General features: G+C 41.3%; 1 protein-coding gene and 1 pseudogene across 2 annotated transcripts in view; one reads left to right on the top strand and one right to left on the bottom strand.

The window, feature by feature from the left end:
- ENO4 (enolase 4) overlaps nucleotides 1-13,693 on the bottom strand; it is a 29,097-nt gene that overhangs the window by 10,753 nt on the left and 4,651 nt on the right. For both annotated transcript variants that reach the window (XM_017543794.2, XM_017543793.2), the window contains 5 exons: nucleotides 11,964-12,112; nucleotides 10,156-10,325; nucleotides 9,929-10,060; nucleotides 8,376-8,429; nucleotides 2,419-2,475 (listed from right to left, as the gene is read on the bottom strand). In XM_017543794.2, the coding sequence (XP_017399283.1) occupies nucleotides 2,419-2,475; nucleotides 8,376-8,429; nucleotides 9,929-10,060; nucleotides 10,156-10,325; nucleotides 11,964-12,112 (562 nt within the window). The remainder of the gene's footprint in view (nucleotides 1-2,418; nucleotides 2,476-8,375; nucleotides 8,430-9,928; nucleotides 10,061-10,155; nucleotides 10,326-11,963; nucleotides 12,113-13,693) is intronic.
- On the top strand, nucleotides 12,353-12,507 carry LOC119473478 (annotated as a pseudogene).

The raw sequence follows: 13,693 nt of genomic DNA on the forward strand, positions 1-13,693 counted from the left end.
TTGGGCTCAACCTCCCAAAGTGCTGGGATTACAGGCGTTGGCCTCTTTATTTATGTATTTATTTATCGAGACAGAGTCTCGCTCTTGTTGCTCTGGTTGGAGTGCAATGGCACGATCTTGGCTCACTGCAACCTCTGCCTCCTGAGTTCAAACAATTCTCCTGCCTCAGCCTCCTGAATAGCTGGGATTACAGGCACTGGCCACGACGCCCAGCTAATTTTTAGTAGAGACGGGGTTTTGCAATGTTGGCCAGACTAGTCTCGAACTCCTGACCATAGATGATCCACCCTTCTTGGCCTCCCAAAGTGCTGGAATTACAGGCATGAGCCACCACGCCCAGCTGGCATTGGTCACTTTAAAAGAATTGAAGACTTCCACTAAGAAGATGCAATACTGAGGATGGATTTTAGTGGAAGATGATTTTGGAACCCACATAACCCCAAGGAAAGACAGCTATGGAAAAGTCAGCTTGATGTGCCTTCGCCATAAACTGCCACTATGCAATTATAAATTGAAGCAATATCAATGAATCTGAGGGCTTCAGGTAAGGTGTGTGTATGTGTGTGTGTGCCAAACTCAAGGACAAACATGAACCCGGGAATGAATATTGTTTTGACTGGTGATAGCACTAATTATAAGAACCATCAAACATTTTTAATGTCAACGAGAGGAAACTTTTATTTAGCAAACAAAGGAATAGTTGGGGAAATTTTTGTCCATCAATTGAGTTTTGTTAGAGAGCCTTCTAAACTATGAAAGCATCACTCACTTGGTGCTTACTAAATGCCAGGTACTGTTCTAAGCACATTACATAAAGTAAATACATTTACTCCTTACATCAACCCCTCAACGCAGGTATTATTCTGATCTCCATTCTACAGAGTTAAGTAACTTGGACCAGATTTTAATGCAGGCAGTTTAGCAACAGAGTCTATACCCTTAATTCTTCTGTGACGGCCTCTCTGGGATCTATGTGCTGACCTGTTTCTAACAGGGAAAAAAAAAGTAATAGTAAAGTGATCATAGGGAAGGCTGATGTTGGTCTAAGTTTCCCAGAACACAGAGAACCCCCTGCTGGAATGAAGGAACGGCACTGAGAACTCATGGCTGGTTTACCATCTCCACCTCTTGCAAGCCCTAATATTAGAAGGCTGTGCTCATTCCAACATATACAAACCGTTGACAGGATTTTGCTTACTGTTGGATGTGTTCACACATTTCTCTCTCCCAATCTTGAAAAACTTTTTTTTTTTTGAGATGGAGTCTTGCTCTGTCATTCAGGCTAGAATGCAGTGGCACGATCTCAGCTCACTGCCACCTCTGCCTCTGGATTCAAGCGATTCTCCTGCCTCAGGAGGCAGGCGCCTGTAATACCAGATACTCGGTTTGCATTATTATTGGATTTCTCATGTTTTTTATGCTCCCTCATTGAGACTTTTAAACTGCCTAAGGACAAGAAGTATGTTTTTATCCCACCATGCCTGGCTAATTTTTGTATTTTTAGTAGAGACGGGGTTTCACCATCGTGGCCAGGTCTTGAACTCCTGACCTCATGATCCACCCGCTTCAGCCTCCCAAAGTGCTGGGATTACAGGTGAGAGCCATGGCATTTGGCCCAATTTCATTTTTTTTTTAAACTTTGCCATGACTTCTCCTTTCCTAGCCTCACTTCTTTTGACTTCAGCAGACTCTCAAGTACCTAACATCAGGGTAAGGCAAGGATAGTTCGTTCACAGAGCAAATCAAATACTGTAGATGTGAGCAACCGTCATCCATTTGCATGCTCTTCAAAGTTCTTATTGGTGGTTCTATTTACATTGTTGAAAGTTTAGGTGTATAATAGATACATCTATCAAAGCACTCACAATCACCAGCGTGACTGACAGATCAAGTTCAGCTGGTCTCCCAAGGCTCCTGAAGCGAGCACAACAAGTTTTGACAAGGAGGACTGTTTGCCTCACTCTCCTGGCAAAACTGGAGTTCCTGCAATGGTTCGTCAGAAATGATGCTTCAGTGCCTTTTGGGGACCAGATGGAAGGAATAACCATCTTTTTGTGCTGCTTTTCTCTTTGTTAGTAATAGAATGTATAACATCCTGTGTGCCTTTCAGCTAATTATGAGAGACTCAACTTCACAAACACTTCCCCTATAGGGTCCAATGTAACCCTATTACTCATAAATCCTTCTGAACCCTGTGAGATTCCAGATGGCCAGGCAGCCTGTTGTTGGAAGGCAGAGGCAGCATGATACTGCAGCTCTGGGGGTGCCAGGGTTAGTGCTCCAGGAGCAATATCACTATATGGTTTTCATTTGCCTCAGCCCTGGTCTTGGAGCAAAAAGTGACTAAAGGAGATAAAACGGGCAGGAAATCTACAAACAGTGTCATATGGAAGGATGGTAAACAATAAATAGACTTACTTGACCTCTTTTGCTTCCATCATGCCCTTTTTTTGTCTCTGCTTTTGGAGGAGAGGGCTGTGGGGCGGAAGATAAAAATATATTACCTGGAATTTTTAGCAAGGCTGTGGCAGCGAGCAAAGCTTTCTGCTCTGAGACCTGACCAGCCGCACTGGATCTCTCTCACACACACACACACACACACACACACACACACACACACGTACTCATGCACATAGGGATGATTCCAGCCACTTCCTACTTTTATATGCCACCAATTATTTCGCAAATTCAGGAATGTGTTTCCTTTAGTTCATCCTTACCCTCTGCCCCCAGTCACATATATGGGGTGTGCATACAGATTCATGCATTTCTATGCCTATAAATAATGTGTTATTCACACATATATCATGTACTCCCACTATGTACAGGCACCCTTTTTCTGCAGGAGGATACAAAGTCCCCACCTTGCCCTTAAAACTTAACACCACTGTGGGATTTGCTTTTACAGGCCCAATATTCTCAGGGTGCAAACGCTTTCTCCTGCAGGGTGGTTTTGACTTTGATTTAAAACAGCCAAAGGTCATTAAATCTGGTGAATCTGGTGGGTGTAGTATCATGAGGTTAAAAGCAAAGGTAATTCCCAAAGAAGCATTCCCCCATTTGGGGTATTGGATGCATATTATTGCAAGGATCTAATCTTTTAAAGGATGCACTTTTGTGCTCAGCATGTACTGGCTTTGTAAGCTGGGGCGTGACTGTCAAGCATCGGTATGGTTCCCACTTAAGTCTATGCACATACAGTGACCCTGAACGGAAGGGCAAAGGCAAGTCATGTCATCACATGATCAGGTGAAGAGCTCAGTGATTACTGACACCAATTCAGGATGACGAACATTGAAGAACAGTCTTGGTTTGCATTATTATTGGATTTCTCATGGTTTTTATGCTCCCTCATTGAGACTTTTAAACTGCCTGAGGACAGGAAGTATGTTTTTATCCCCTTTTGCCCCTAGTATAGGGCCTTGCAACAGCAGAAAATAACCAGGGGAAAAAATAACCTGTAACATCTTTCTCTCTACCTTAATAAGCTGTTAAATAATGGAAGTCAAAATCTGCAGCCCCACCCCCACCCATTTTTTTTTAAAGACAGGGCCTCCACTCTGTCACACAGGCCAGAGTGGTGCAGTGGCACAATCATGTCTCACTACAGCCTCGACCTCCTGAGCTTAAACAATCCTCCTTCCTCGTACTCCTGACTAACTGGGATGACAGGTGTGTGCCGCCATGCCTGGCTAATTTTTTTTTCTTGGTAAATACTTTTGTAGAGACAGGGTTTCACTATGTTGCCCAGGATGGCAACATTTTTAATAATAAAATATGCAATGTATTCTAGAATGGCTGTTCTCAGTCTAAGTGGATTTAAAAATGGCTAAAACCTGAAACAAATATAATCTTTCATTAGTAAAAATTAGTCTACTCAGAAGTTCCTAGGGAGAGTCAGTTATGCCAAAATAAATCTGGCATGATGTAATTTGCTAATCTATGCTACCAGCCAAATGATGTCATCAGGAACTATCACTTTATTACTAAGACAAAGCATGGTGATTAATCCTGGCTCCACTCCTATCATCTCCTGTTTTAAAACTAAAGACCATGGCTTTCGCTAAGGTTATCTACAGACATCTTTGGGTTGGTGCCTGCAGGAGAAAATGTACCATTTCTTCAGCATTTTTTTCTCAAAATAGATTTAAATTAAGATTTCATAGAAGAATTAGGGTAATGTTAGGAATGATCTGTTATCAATGTAATCACCGGGAAGGATTAAACATCTTTCTATAGTCAATTACTATGCTATAAAAAGGCACCCTTTATTAGGAGCCCATCAATTCAGGGTTCCTCCCATACATTACTTCCAGTTCTTTCAAGGCAGGCTTGTATTTTTTTTTTTTTTTTAAGTGGGACAGGATCTCCCTCTGTGACCCAGTCTGGAGTGAAGTAGCCTGATCAAAGGTTCCTGCAGCCTCAAATTCCAGGGCTCAAGCGATCTTCCTACCTCAGCCTCCCAAGTGGCATGGGACCACAGACACATGCTACTATACTGGACTAATTTTCTTTTTTTAAATTTTTTTGTGGAGACAAGGTCTTGCTATGTTGCCTAGGCTGGCCTTGAACTTCTGACCTCTCCACCTCAGCCTCCCAAAAGTGCAGGGATTATAGCCATGTGCTGCCACACCCGGCCAAGGCAGGCATTTAAAAATTGTACAGATGAGGAAACCAATGCATTGGCAGGATATGTAAGATGCTCATGGTGGCAGCTAATAAGTGCAGAGCCAAAATAGAAACCAAATCTGGTTTGCTTCAAAGATTATGCTCTTTCTACTATATTTAATGACTTTAACTGACTTTAACAACTTAAACTTTGTGACTTTGACAGCCTAGTTATGGCTTTTGATATCTGAACTTTAAGTGCTTTACTGCCTTTTCTTCAAACATGAATGGACTAGTTGGAACTATTACTAAGAATCCCACTGCGGCTTCCAAACATGTAACACCATGTGAAAAGTCAACAGGAATGTGATCCCTGCTTCACACTATTGATATAAAAGCCAGATGAAGTTAAGATATACATAAATCCTTGAAACTATAAAAGTGTTCAAAGAAAACACATTCTGTGATTTGGGAGCAGTTTAGCTTATGATCAAGATCATAGATTCTGGGCAGACTTCCTGAGTTTGATCCCAGCTTGGCCACCTAACCTACCTGTGGGGTCTTGGGTAAGTGCTGGGCCCAAGTGTCTTAATCTATATAAAAGGGGTAATAATAGTACCTACCTATACAGTTACACAGATTGAACTAGTTAAAGTATTAAAGCCTTCAGGATGGTACGTAGTAAACTTAAAAAAATTCTTGTGGATTGTTAGTATTACAGGAAGAGGGAGCCCCTTCTGAAACAAGGCACACGGAAGTAACAGCCTTAAAGCAGGCCTCCTCAGCCTTGGCACTGCTGACACTTGGGGCCGGATTACCTGCTGTGGGGGCTGCCCTGTACACTGCAGGACTCTCAGCAGCAGCTCTGATCCCTGCTTGCAAAATGCTGTCACAACCCTCCTTCTAAGCCAAGGCCACTAAAAATGTCTCCAGACTTGCCCTGGACAAAGTCACTGCTGGTTGTGAGTCACTGCCTTAAAAGAACAGATTGCTACATTTCACGTCATCAAAAAATTTAAAAAATCAACCTGACTCTGTATCATACAGTTTAAAGGCAGGCAACATGATACAGGAAAATAGGTCTAACATATATAAAGAATTGGCTGGGTGCGGTGGCTCATGCTTGTAATTCCAGCACTTTGGGAGGCCGAGATGGGCAGATCATGAGGTCAGGAGTTCGAGACCAGCCTGGCCAACTGGTGAAACCCCGTCTCTACTAAAAATACAAAAATTAGCTGGGCGTGGTGGCAGGCACCTGTGATCTCAGCTACTCAGGAAGCTGAGAGGCAGACAATCGCTGAACCTGGGAAGTGGAGGTTACAGTGAGCCGAGATTGCACTACTGCACTCCAGCCTGAGCAACAGAGCCAGACTCCATCTAAAAAACAAAAAAACCCCAAAAAGAACCACGCATATATAAATCCTATATAAAGAATTAAATCCCTTATTATATAAGGAATTCTGAGATATCAATAAAAGATCAACACCTCAATAAAAAGGGTAAAGAAGTAAAGCAATTTGCAGAATGATTTGTGCATAATTTTTGTATTACTTTAAACACTGTTCTCTGTTGTGTATTTATCTATCTTTTTTATTTGTTTTTCCAAGACGAAATTTCACTCTGTCACCCAGGCTGGAGTACAATGGTGTGATCTCGGCTCACTGCAACCTCCACCTTCCAGGTTCAAGTGATTCTCCTGCCTCAGCCTTCTGGGTAGCTGGGATTGCAGACATGCACCACCACATCCGACTAATTTTTGTATTTTTAGTAGAGATGGGGTTTTGCCATGTTTGCCAGGCTGGTGTTGAAGTCCTGACCTCAGGTGATCTGCCCACCTCAACCTCCCAAAGTGCTGGGATTACAGGCATGAGCCACTGCGCCTGGCCTATCAATATTTTTTAAAAGGCTGGAAGGCCACACTCAATTTTTTATGGTGGTTATCTCTAGAGAAGGGACTGTACTGAGGGTGGTAGTCTGTAGGAGGCTGTTGTGGGCTGGTAGCTCTATCAGTATTTGAATTTTCACAAGAACATTCATGAGCTACTTGTGTAATCAAGAAGTAAATGAAACATTTAAAAGACAAAATGTCAGGAAAGATTTTAGAATTCAAGAATTTTTTTTTTTTTTTTGAGATGGAGTTTCATTCTTATTGCCCAAGCTGGAGTGCAATGGCATGATCTTGGCTCACTGCAACCTCCGCCTTCTGGGTTCAGGCAATTCTCCTGCCTCAGCCTCCTGAGTAGCTGGGATCACAGATGCCTGCCACAACGCTTGGGTAATTTTTTTTTTTTTTTTTTTTTGGTATTTTTAGTAGAGATGGGGTTTCACCATGTTGGCCAGGCTGGTGTCAAATTCCTGACCTCAGGTAATCCACCCGCCTCGGCCTCCCAAAGTGTTGGGATTACAGGCGTGAGCCACTGTGCCCAGCTGTAAAACTTTTAAAATAAATTTAGAAGGATGAATTATAGAATGGTCAAATATCCTGAGCATTCTGGGTTTCCTTCACCTGCTCTGACGTAATCAACGCCAGGTGTGGCTCCTGTGGCGCTGGCTCCTGATGCAGCATGTTTCATGTTAAACTCCTTTACTCCTCACAGTCACCCTCATGACTTGTGTACTCATTTTATAAAGAGGAACCCGAGGCAGAGAGACTATGGAATTGGCCCAAGGTCACAGAGTTATAAATGGCAAAGCAGAGTGCACTGTCAGGGCTAACTTGTCCACGTCTGAGTCTCTACAGACTGGTCACCCAGAAAAGAAGCTGGCCTCCTGAAAGGCACCATGGAAACCGGCTCCAGCCTGGAATTGCTTGAAGCAATTCTGATCAACTGCAGGGATTGGGCCCTAGCCAACCAGCCCCCATCAAAGCAGGGGAGGGGTCTGTGCCCCCTGCCTGTGGTCATACTCTGTGCTGGTGAGAGATAGAACCAGAATTCCTCCATGTTACATTGCTATTGTATCCCAACCCCATCCTACTGGGTCCTCAGCCTACCGCTTCCTAATCATGCAACTTAAAAGCCTCAGGCTAAATACAGTGTGGGATCCTGGATTGGATCCTAGAACAGAAAAAGGACATTGGTGGAAAAATCAGTGAAAGTTGAATCAAGTGTGGAGTTAGTTATCAGTAGTATACAATTTTGGTTTCTTAGTTTTGACAGATGTACCATGTAATGTATTATTCACATTGGGGGAAACTGGGTGAGGGGTATTCAGGAATTCTCTGTACTATCTTTGCAAATTTTCTGTAAATGTAATATTCCAAAATAAAAGTGTGTGTGCAAACCCCCACAGACAAGGATTTGGTTCCTCTCCTATATGACCCTGCCATATCACTGGCATTGTCCTATTTAGAACATATTGGGGCAACTGGTGACTCAAACGTCTGCCTCTGTGACTGTCCCCAAGAGGGGTGCTCTGCGAGGGGCCCCTGTTTGCTCAACACCAGGAATCTAATGCAGGCACAAGAGTCTGTGCCTTCATTCCATCAAGATTCCTCTCATCCTGGGGGCCACATCCTTTCTTTCTTAGTAAATCCTAAGGGATGCAGAGCCAATTGCCTCAGACATCGAAATGAGATTGTTAAGTAGCATTAGAGACAGGACCCACAGCCACTGAGGAGATGCATGTACTTGGTTCATGTGGGAAGCCCAAAGACAATAAATACATTCTCCATATCAACCACAATTGATTTAATTCCAAATTAACTACAAATAGGATGCTAGAAGGTGTCTGTCAGTAACTAGATACCATAGAATCTCTTTACATACCATTTCAATAATTTTGTTGATATGTTTTTGAATTTCCATAAGCATCTCAATACCCTGTAAGCAGAATAAACATGATTTTCCACAGTTGCAGGCTATAACATTTAAGTATAAAAACTTAAAACACATGTGGCTATTTCTAACTCAGAGTATTTGAGGAGTCCCTGATTAGTGGATGGTGTGCTCTACAAAATCAGTAGATTAAATGTTAATCTTCAGCCCCAGTTTTCATTGGGTTGAATGTGAATGAGAGGCTCTTCTCCCTCAGTTGCCTCTCTTCACCCTTCTTCTTCTTCTTCTTTTTTTTTTTTTTTTTTTTTTTTTTTTTTTTTTTTTTTTTTTTTGAGACAGTCTCACTCTGTTGCCCAGGCTGGAGCGCACAGTGGTGTGATCTCAGCTTACTGCAATCTCCACTTCCTGGGTTCAACCAATTCTCCTGCCTCTGTCTCCAAGTGGCTGGGACTACAGGTGTGCACCACCACGCTTAGCTAATTTTTGTATTTTTAGTAGAAACAGGGTTTCACCATGTTGGCCAGGCTGGTCTCGAACTCCTGACCTCAGGTGATCCTCCCGTCTTGTCCTCCCAAAATGTTGGATTACAAGCATAAGCCACCATGCTTGGCTAACCTGGACAACTTTCTTACAATACATGTCACATGTCACCAAGGTAGTCTGCATTAGATTGGCTGAATCAGTATAAATCTATTGTCCCTTAAAAAGCAGAAATATGTGTTGTGATGATGAGATCTGCATACGAAGACCTGATAAAGAATGGCACTCCTCGTGTTCTGGTACACAAACAGCTCAACAGATACTAACTAAAGGATGATAAGCCAGATATAAATCCTAGTTGTCTGCCATTGAAAACTGTAAGGCAATAATTATTTAAGAAATAATCATAAAAAAATGATTTTTTTTTTTTACTGATTTCCACTAACTTAGATAAAACATCATTCAACTTATTGGAAAGCTTTCTGTATTTTTTTTGAAAACATCATGAACCTTTAGTCATCATGAAGATTTAAAGAGGCATATTGACTCTTTCAGGATACTGAGGAGCACCCCTATAGACCCTAGCACACCTCTCAGCGGTGAACATGCAACTTGAGATTGATTCACTCCAAGAATATGCATTAAAAGCCTCATAGGTTCCAGGCAATCTGCTAGTCCTGTTAACCCACTTAACAGAGTGGGTTGCTAGGTGTTGGCTTTCACTTGCTGCTGCCATAGGACACAGTGCAGAGTAAATAAAGGTGCTCCAAATAACAACCTTCCAGCACCTTATAGGTCTGCAGTTTCTTACCTATGGCTTCTCTGTGAGTCACCAGCCTGAGTCAATGCTGTCATGAAACCAGACATCTAAGGTGGTCTACATGCGCTCCCTTTTGTCTGAGGTCTTTTTTCCCACTTCTCTGACTTCCTAAAATATTTTTTTTCTTATTTTGTCTTTAATTCCCTCTCCCTTGGTGTTACAAGGGAGCTACACTAAAAGTTCATCAACAATGGAGTATTTTTTTTTTTTTTTAGAAAAGGTAATTTGAGATAATGTAAGGTACTTGTTTGGTTGTTAATTCAGGATGGGGTATACATATCACTTCTTTCATTAAATTTAGCTTCCCAGATGATGACTTCCCACAGCTGACCAGCGATACCATCAGCAAAGGCATAGATAGCATTGTTGGCTGTTCCTGAAATAGGGGGGAAACAAGGGAAAATGAGAAAGAGGGTTCATCTATATTGAGATACTCATGGCTCCTTTTAATGGAACTTCATAGATACTAACCTGATTGTGCTTCAATAGAGCAATATTTAAGTACAGAGGATTATTAAGCAGCATGCCACAGGTTTTGGCAACAGCTAGTGACACAGCGCCTATGGCCATACTGCCACTGAGTACAGGTTCAACAGGTTCTGCAGGTGCAATAGGTTTTTCTGTAGCAGTATCCTTCCTCCCTGGAGGGAGAAATATTGAGAGTAAGACTGTATTTCTAAATGCTTTACTTACAAATGGAATGGCCCAGGAAAAGGAAAGGATGAAAGCTGAGGCTGGGAAAAACAGATGCTCTACCTCAACCCCCAAGAAGTTTTCTGTTTGATTTTGCTTAAGATTCTCAAATAATCATTAGCCATGGATTTTGCCTGTTTAAGACATTTTAGGCTATTTGATATTAATTCCTGCATCAATCATATGAGGTAGATATTTTTATTCTACATTTACATATATGTTAACTGGGGCTTAGAGAGGTTAAAAGACTTGCCTAACGTAACAGAAGTAGAGAGAGGATTTGACTTGTCTTTACATTTCAAATATTTGTTTTTCTATATTTCACCATAGCTGCTGCATACTTAACTTTCTGTTGAACATCTCTTCATGCACATATCTAACTTGATATCTTTCTCACCAACCCCAAACCAATGCCTTGTTCTGTGTTGTTTACGATCTGTAGCAGTGCCTTTCAGATCCAAACATTGACCCAGATTCTCTACCTATCTTTCACTATAATATGTTCTCAGCCTCCCTGTCTTGTGAGGTCCAGACAGAGTTCATTGTACATCTCTAGTGTTCCTCTTGTCCTTTCCTCCACAGCTGCCGATGTGGTTCAGGCCCCCAGTGGAGATATTTCAGCACCTCATGCCTAATGAGTGCTTAGCAAATACCTGTCCCCTCCACTTCTTCCATTCTCTTAAGCTCCAGGTTCAATCAGTCAAAAGCAACCACCAAATGAACATCTATGTTGGTCTCTACTTACAACTAAGTAGTGGCCATCACACCCTCCCAAGGGGAAGATTGCTAAAAATAGTTATTTTGTCTTGGGCAAATCTCTTTACCTCTCTGGGCCTCAGCATCTGGATCTATGAAATAAGATAGCCTATCTCCCTGGTCTCTTTGGTCCCTTCCTGGTTCTACTGCTTTCTTACTCAGTGGAACCTGCATTAATTGGGTGTTTGGTTCGTGCCTGGCCTCATGCTAGATACGAGCGATGGCAAGCGGAATAAACATGATTCATCTCTTAAGGAGCATGTTCTAGTTCAGCAGACATACAAAACCCTGTTACTACACTAAGAGCAGCTCCAGAATGATGTTCTGCAGGGGCTGAGGTTAGCAATCTGTTGGAAGGCATGAAGCAAGGGCAAATTGAAGTGATAATTTCTATTATTTGCTTTAAAATAGTTTTGTAAAGAAAATGTCTATTTTACATAGGGCTAAGAAAATGCTGGTTGTTCATATCAAAGGAATCAAAACTCTAAGATGTGGAGTGGCTTTTTAGTTAGCTAATGGAAATTTTGAAGGGAGGTGAAAGGTCTCCCATGCCATCTCCTCCCACCCTACCCGACTAGGCACTGCTCAATGTATCTTAGTTAATAATAAAATATTTCTCACCTTTGGGTGAGAAACTGTTTTATTTTAGAAATAAAAACGGAGAGTTGGATGGGGCAAGATCTTTGAGTGAGGATGTGGCATAAGATGGATTTGGCCATAGGCCAAACTGGGTCTGTGGCAGAGACTCAGAAAGGCAGTCCAAGCTTCAGCCTTTCTTCCTCACACATTTGTTACTAAGGGTTATGCAACATGGTAAGTCACCAACCAACCTGGCTTTTGCCCCTTTTTTTTGGTAGGAGGTGGAGGAGGTGGTGGCGGTGGAACTGGAGGTAGAGGTATAAGCACTGCTGAGTATTCCAGGCTCTTTTCCAATTCTTTTCTGTCCTTATCTTCTTGTACTTTACTTGCAAAGAATTTCCTAAATGGCAAGAAAATATGGCTTTACAATGGGATATTTAGGAATATCACTTTGTGATTTTGGTCATGTTTTAGAGCTGACCCCAATATATTTCAATAAATAACTCTGCTTTTTAGCTACTTAAGAACAAATCAGCTTTAATTTTCAAGGCCAGAAAACAACAATAATGTTGTTATAAAACTGTGTTCAAGAACTGAAATTTATTTTGGTATGGAAATAAATGTTTAAAGATTTCAGGTCATCGCTTCTCGGCCTTTTGGCTAAGATCAAGTGTAAAGATTTCAGGTGCTCATTTTTAAATTATTTGAGCCCTGAGTTTGCATTTTTAGAGTAAAACTTGAAGATGTAATTTTATTAAGGGTTACAGTATTTTATTTTTGTATAAATGACCATCAGGAAACAAATGTGTCAAGAACAGAGTGAAATATAGCATATTAATATAGAGAACTTCCTTTCTTTTTTTCTTGGCACTTAGGATGAATATTTAAAAAAAACTTTTGGAAATCCCACTTAGATGCATTTATGTAAAATTTCAGCACCCCAGAATAAAAAGAAGAGGCAAAAACTTCTGTAGGCAAAAAAGTATGCAAATAAAAAACAAAGACATAGGAATCAGATTTGCATTAGATTTATTAATAATCCAGATGCCAATGGGGCAATGCCTTTAAAGTATGAGAGAAATTTATTTCAACAGAGAATTCTATACTCAGCTAAACTATCAACCATGGGGGCAAAGTATCAGTATTCCCACACATATAATAACTAAGAAAATTTACATCCCATATACCCTTTCTCATCCTAACTTTTAAAGGATATGATCCAGCAAATCATGAAATAAAAGAATGTAGGATCCAGAAATAGGAGAAAAATGAAGTCTTTATGGCATCTCTGTAGAAGGTCTACAGAAGAACCAGTCCAGATGGGTGGTTTGGGGAGGGAAAATGCCAGGAAAAAAAGGAGAATAATAAAATATAAGATGTGACTGAGAGCTTGAGAAAAAAAAAAAAAAAAACTAAGGAAATGATAATAGCAGATTATCATTTTCTGCTAATGACAGCAGACAGAAAAAGAAGGAATAGAAGAATATCATTCAGAAACTCCAAGAAAACCAAAACCTATGCAAAGAAATTTCTTGGCCAGGTGCAGTGACTCACACCTGTAATCCCTTTGGGAGGTTGAGGCAGGTGGATTACTTAAGGTCAGGAGTTCTTGACCAGCCTGACCAACATGCTGAAAACCCGACGCTACTAAAATTACAAAAATTAGCTGGGCACAGTGGTGCGTGCCTGTAATCCCAGCTACTCAGAGGCTGAGGCAGGAGAATTGCTTGAACCTTGAAGGCAAAGACTGTGGTGAGCCAAGATCATGCCACGGCACTCCAGCCTGGGTGACAGAGGAAGATTTTAACTCAAAAAAAAAAAAAAGAAAAAAGAGAAGAAAACAGTTTATTTTACAAAGGTCATTATCTTACTTTGAAGCAAACTAAAATGTTGTACACAATTAAGTAAGGGATAAAGCTTAAGGAAAGGGAATCCAATTGACCTGATATTGGCCAAGGGGCTGTGGCATTGGACCTGCAAA

The sequence above is a fragment of the Cebus imitator genome, unplaced genomic scaffold (genome assembly GCF_001604975.1).
Source record: "Cebus imitator isolate Cc_AM_T3 unplaced genomic scaffold, Cebus_imitator-1.0 Scaffold161, whole genome shotgun sequence".
Classification (NCBI taxonomy): domain Eukaryota; kingdom Metazoa; phylum Chordata; class Mammalia; order Primates; family Cebidae; genus Cebus; species Cebus imitator.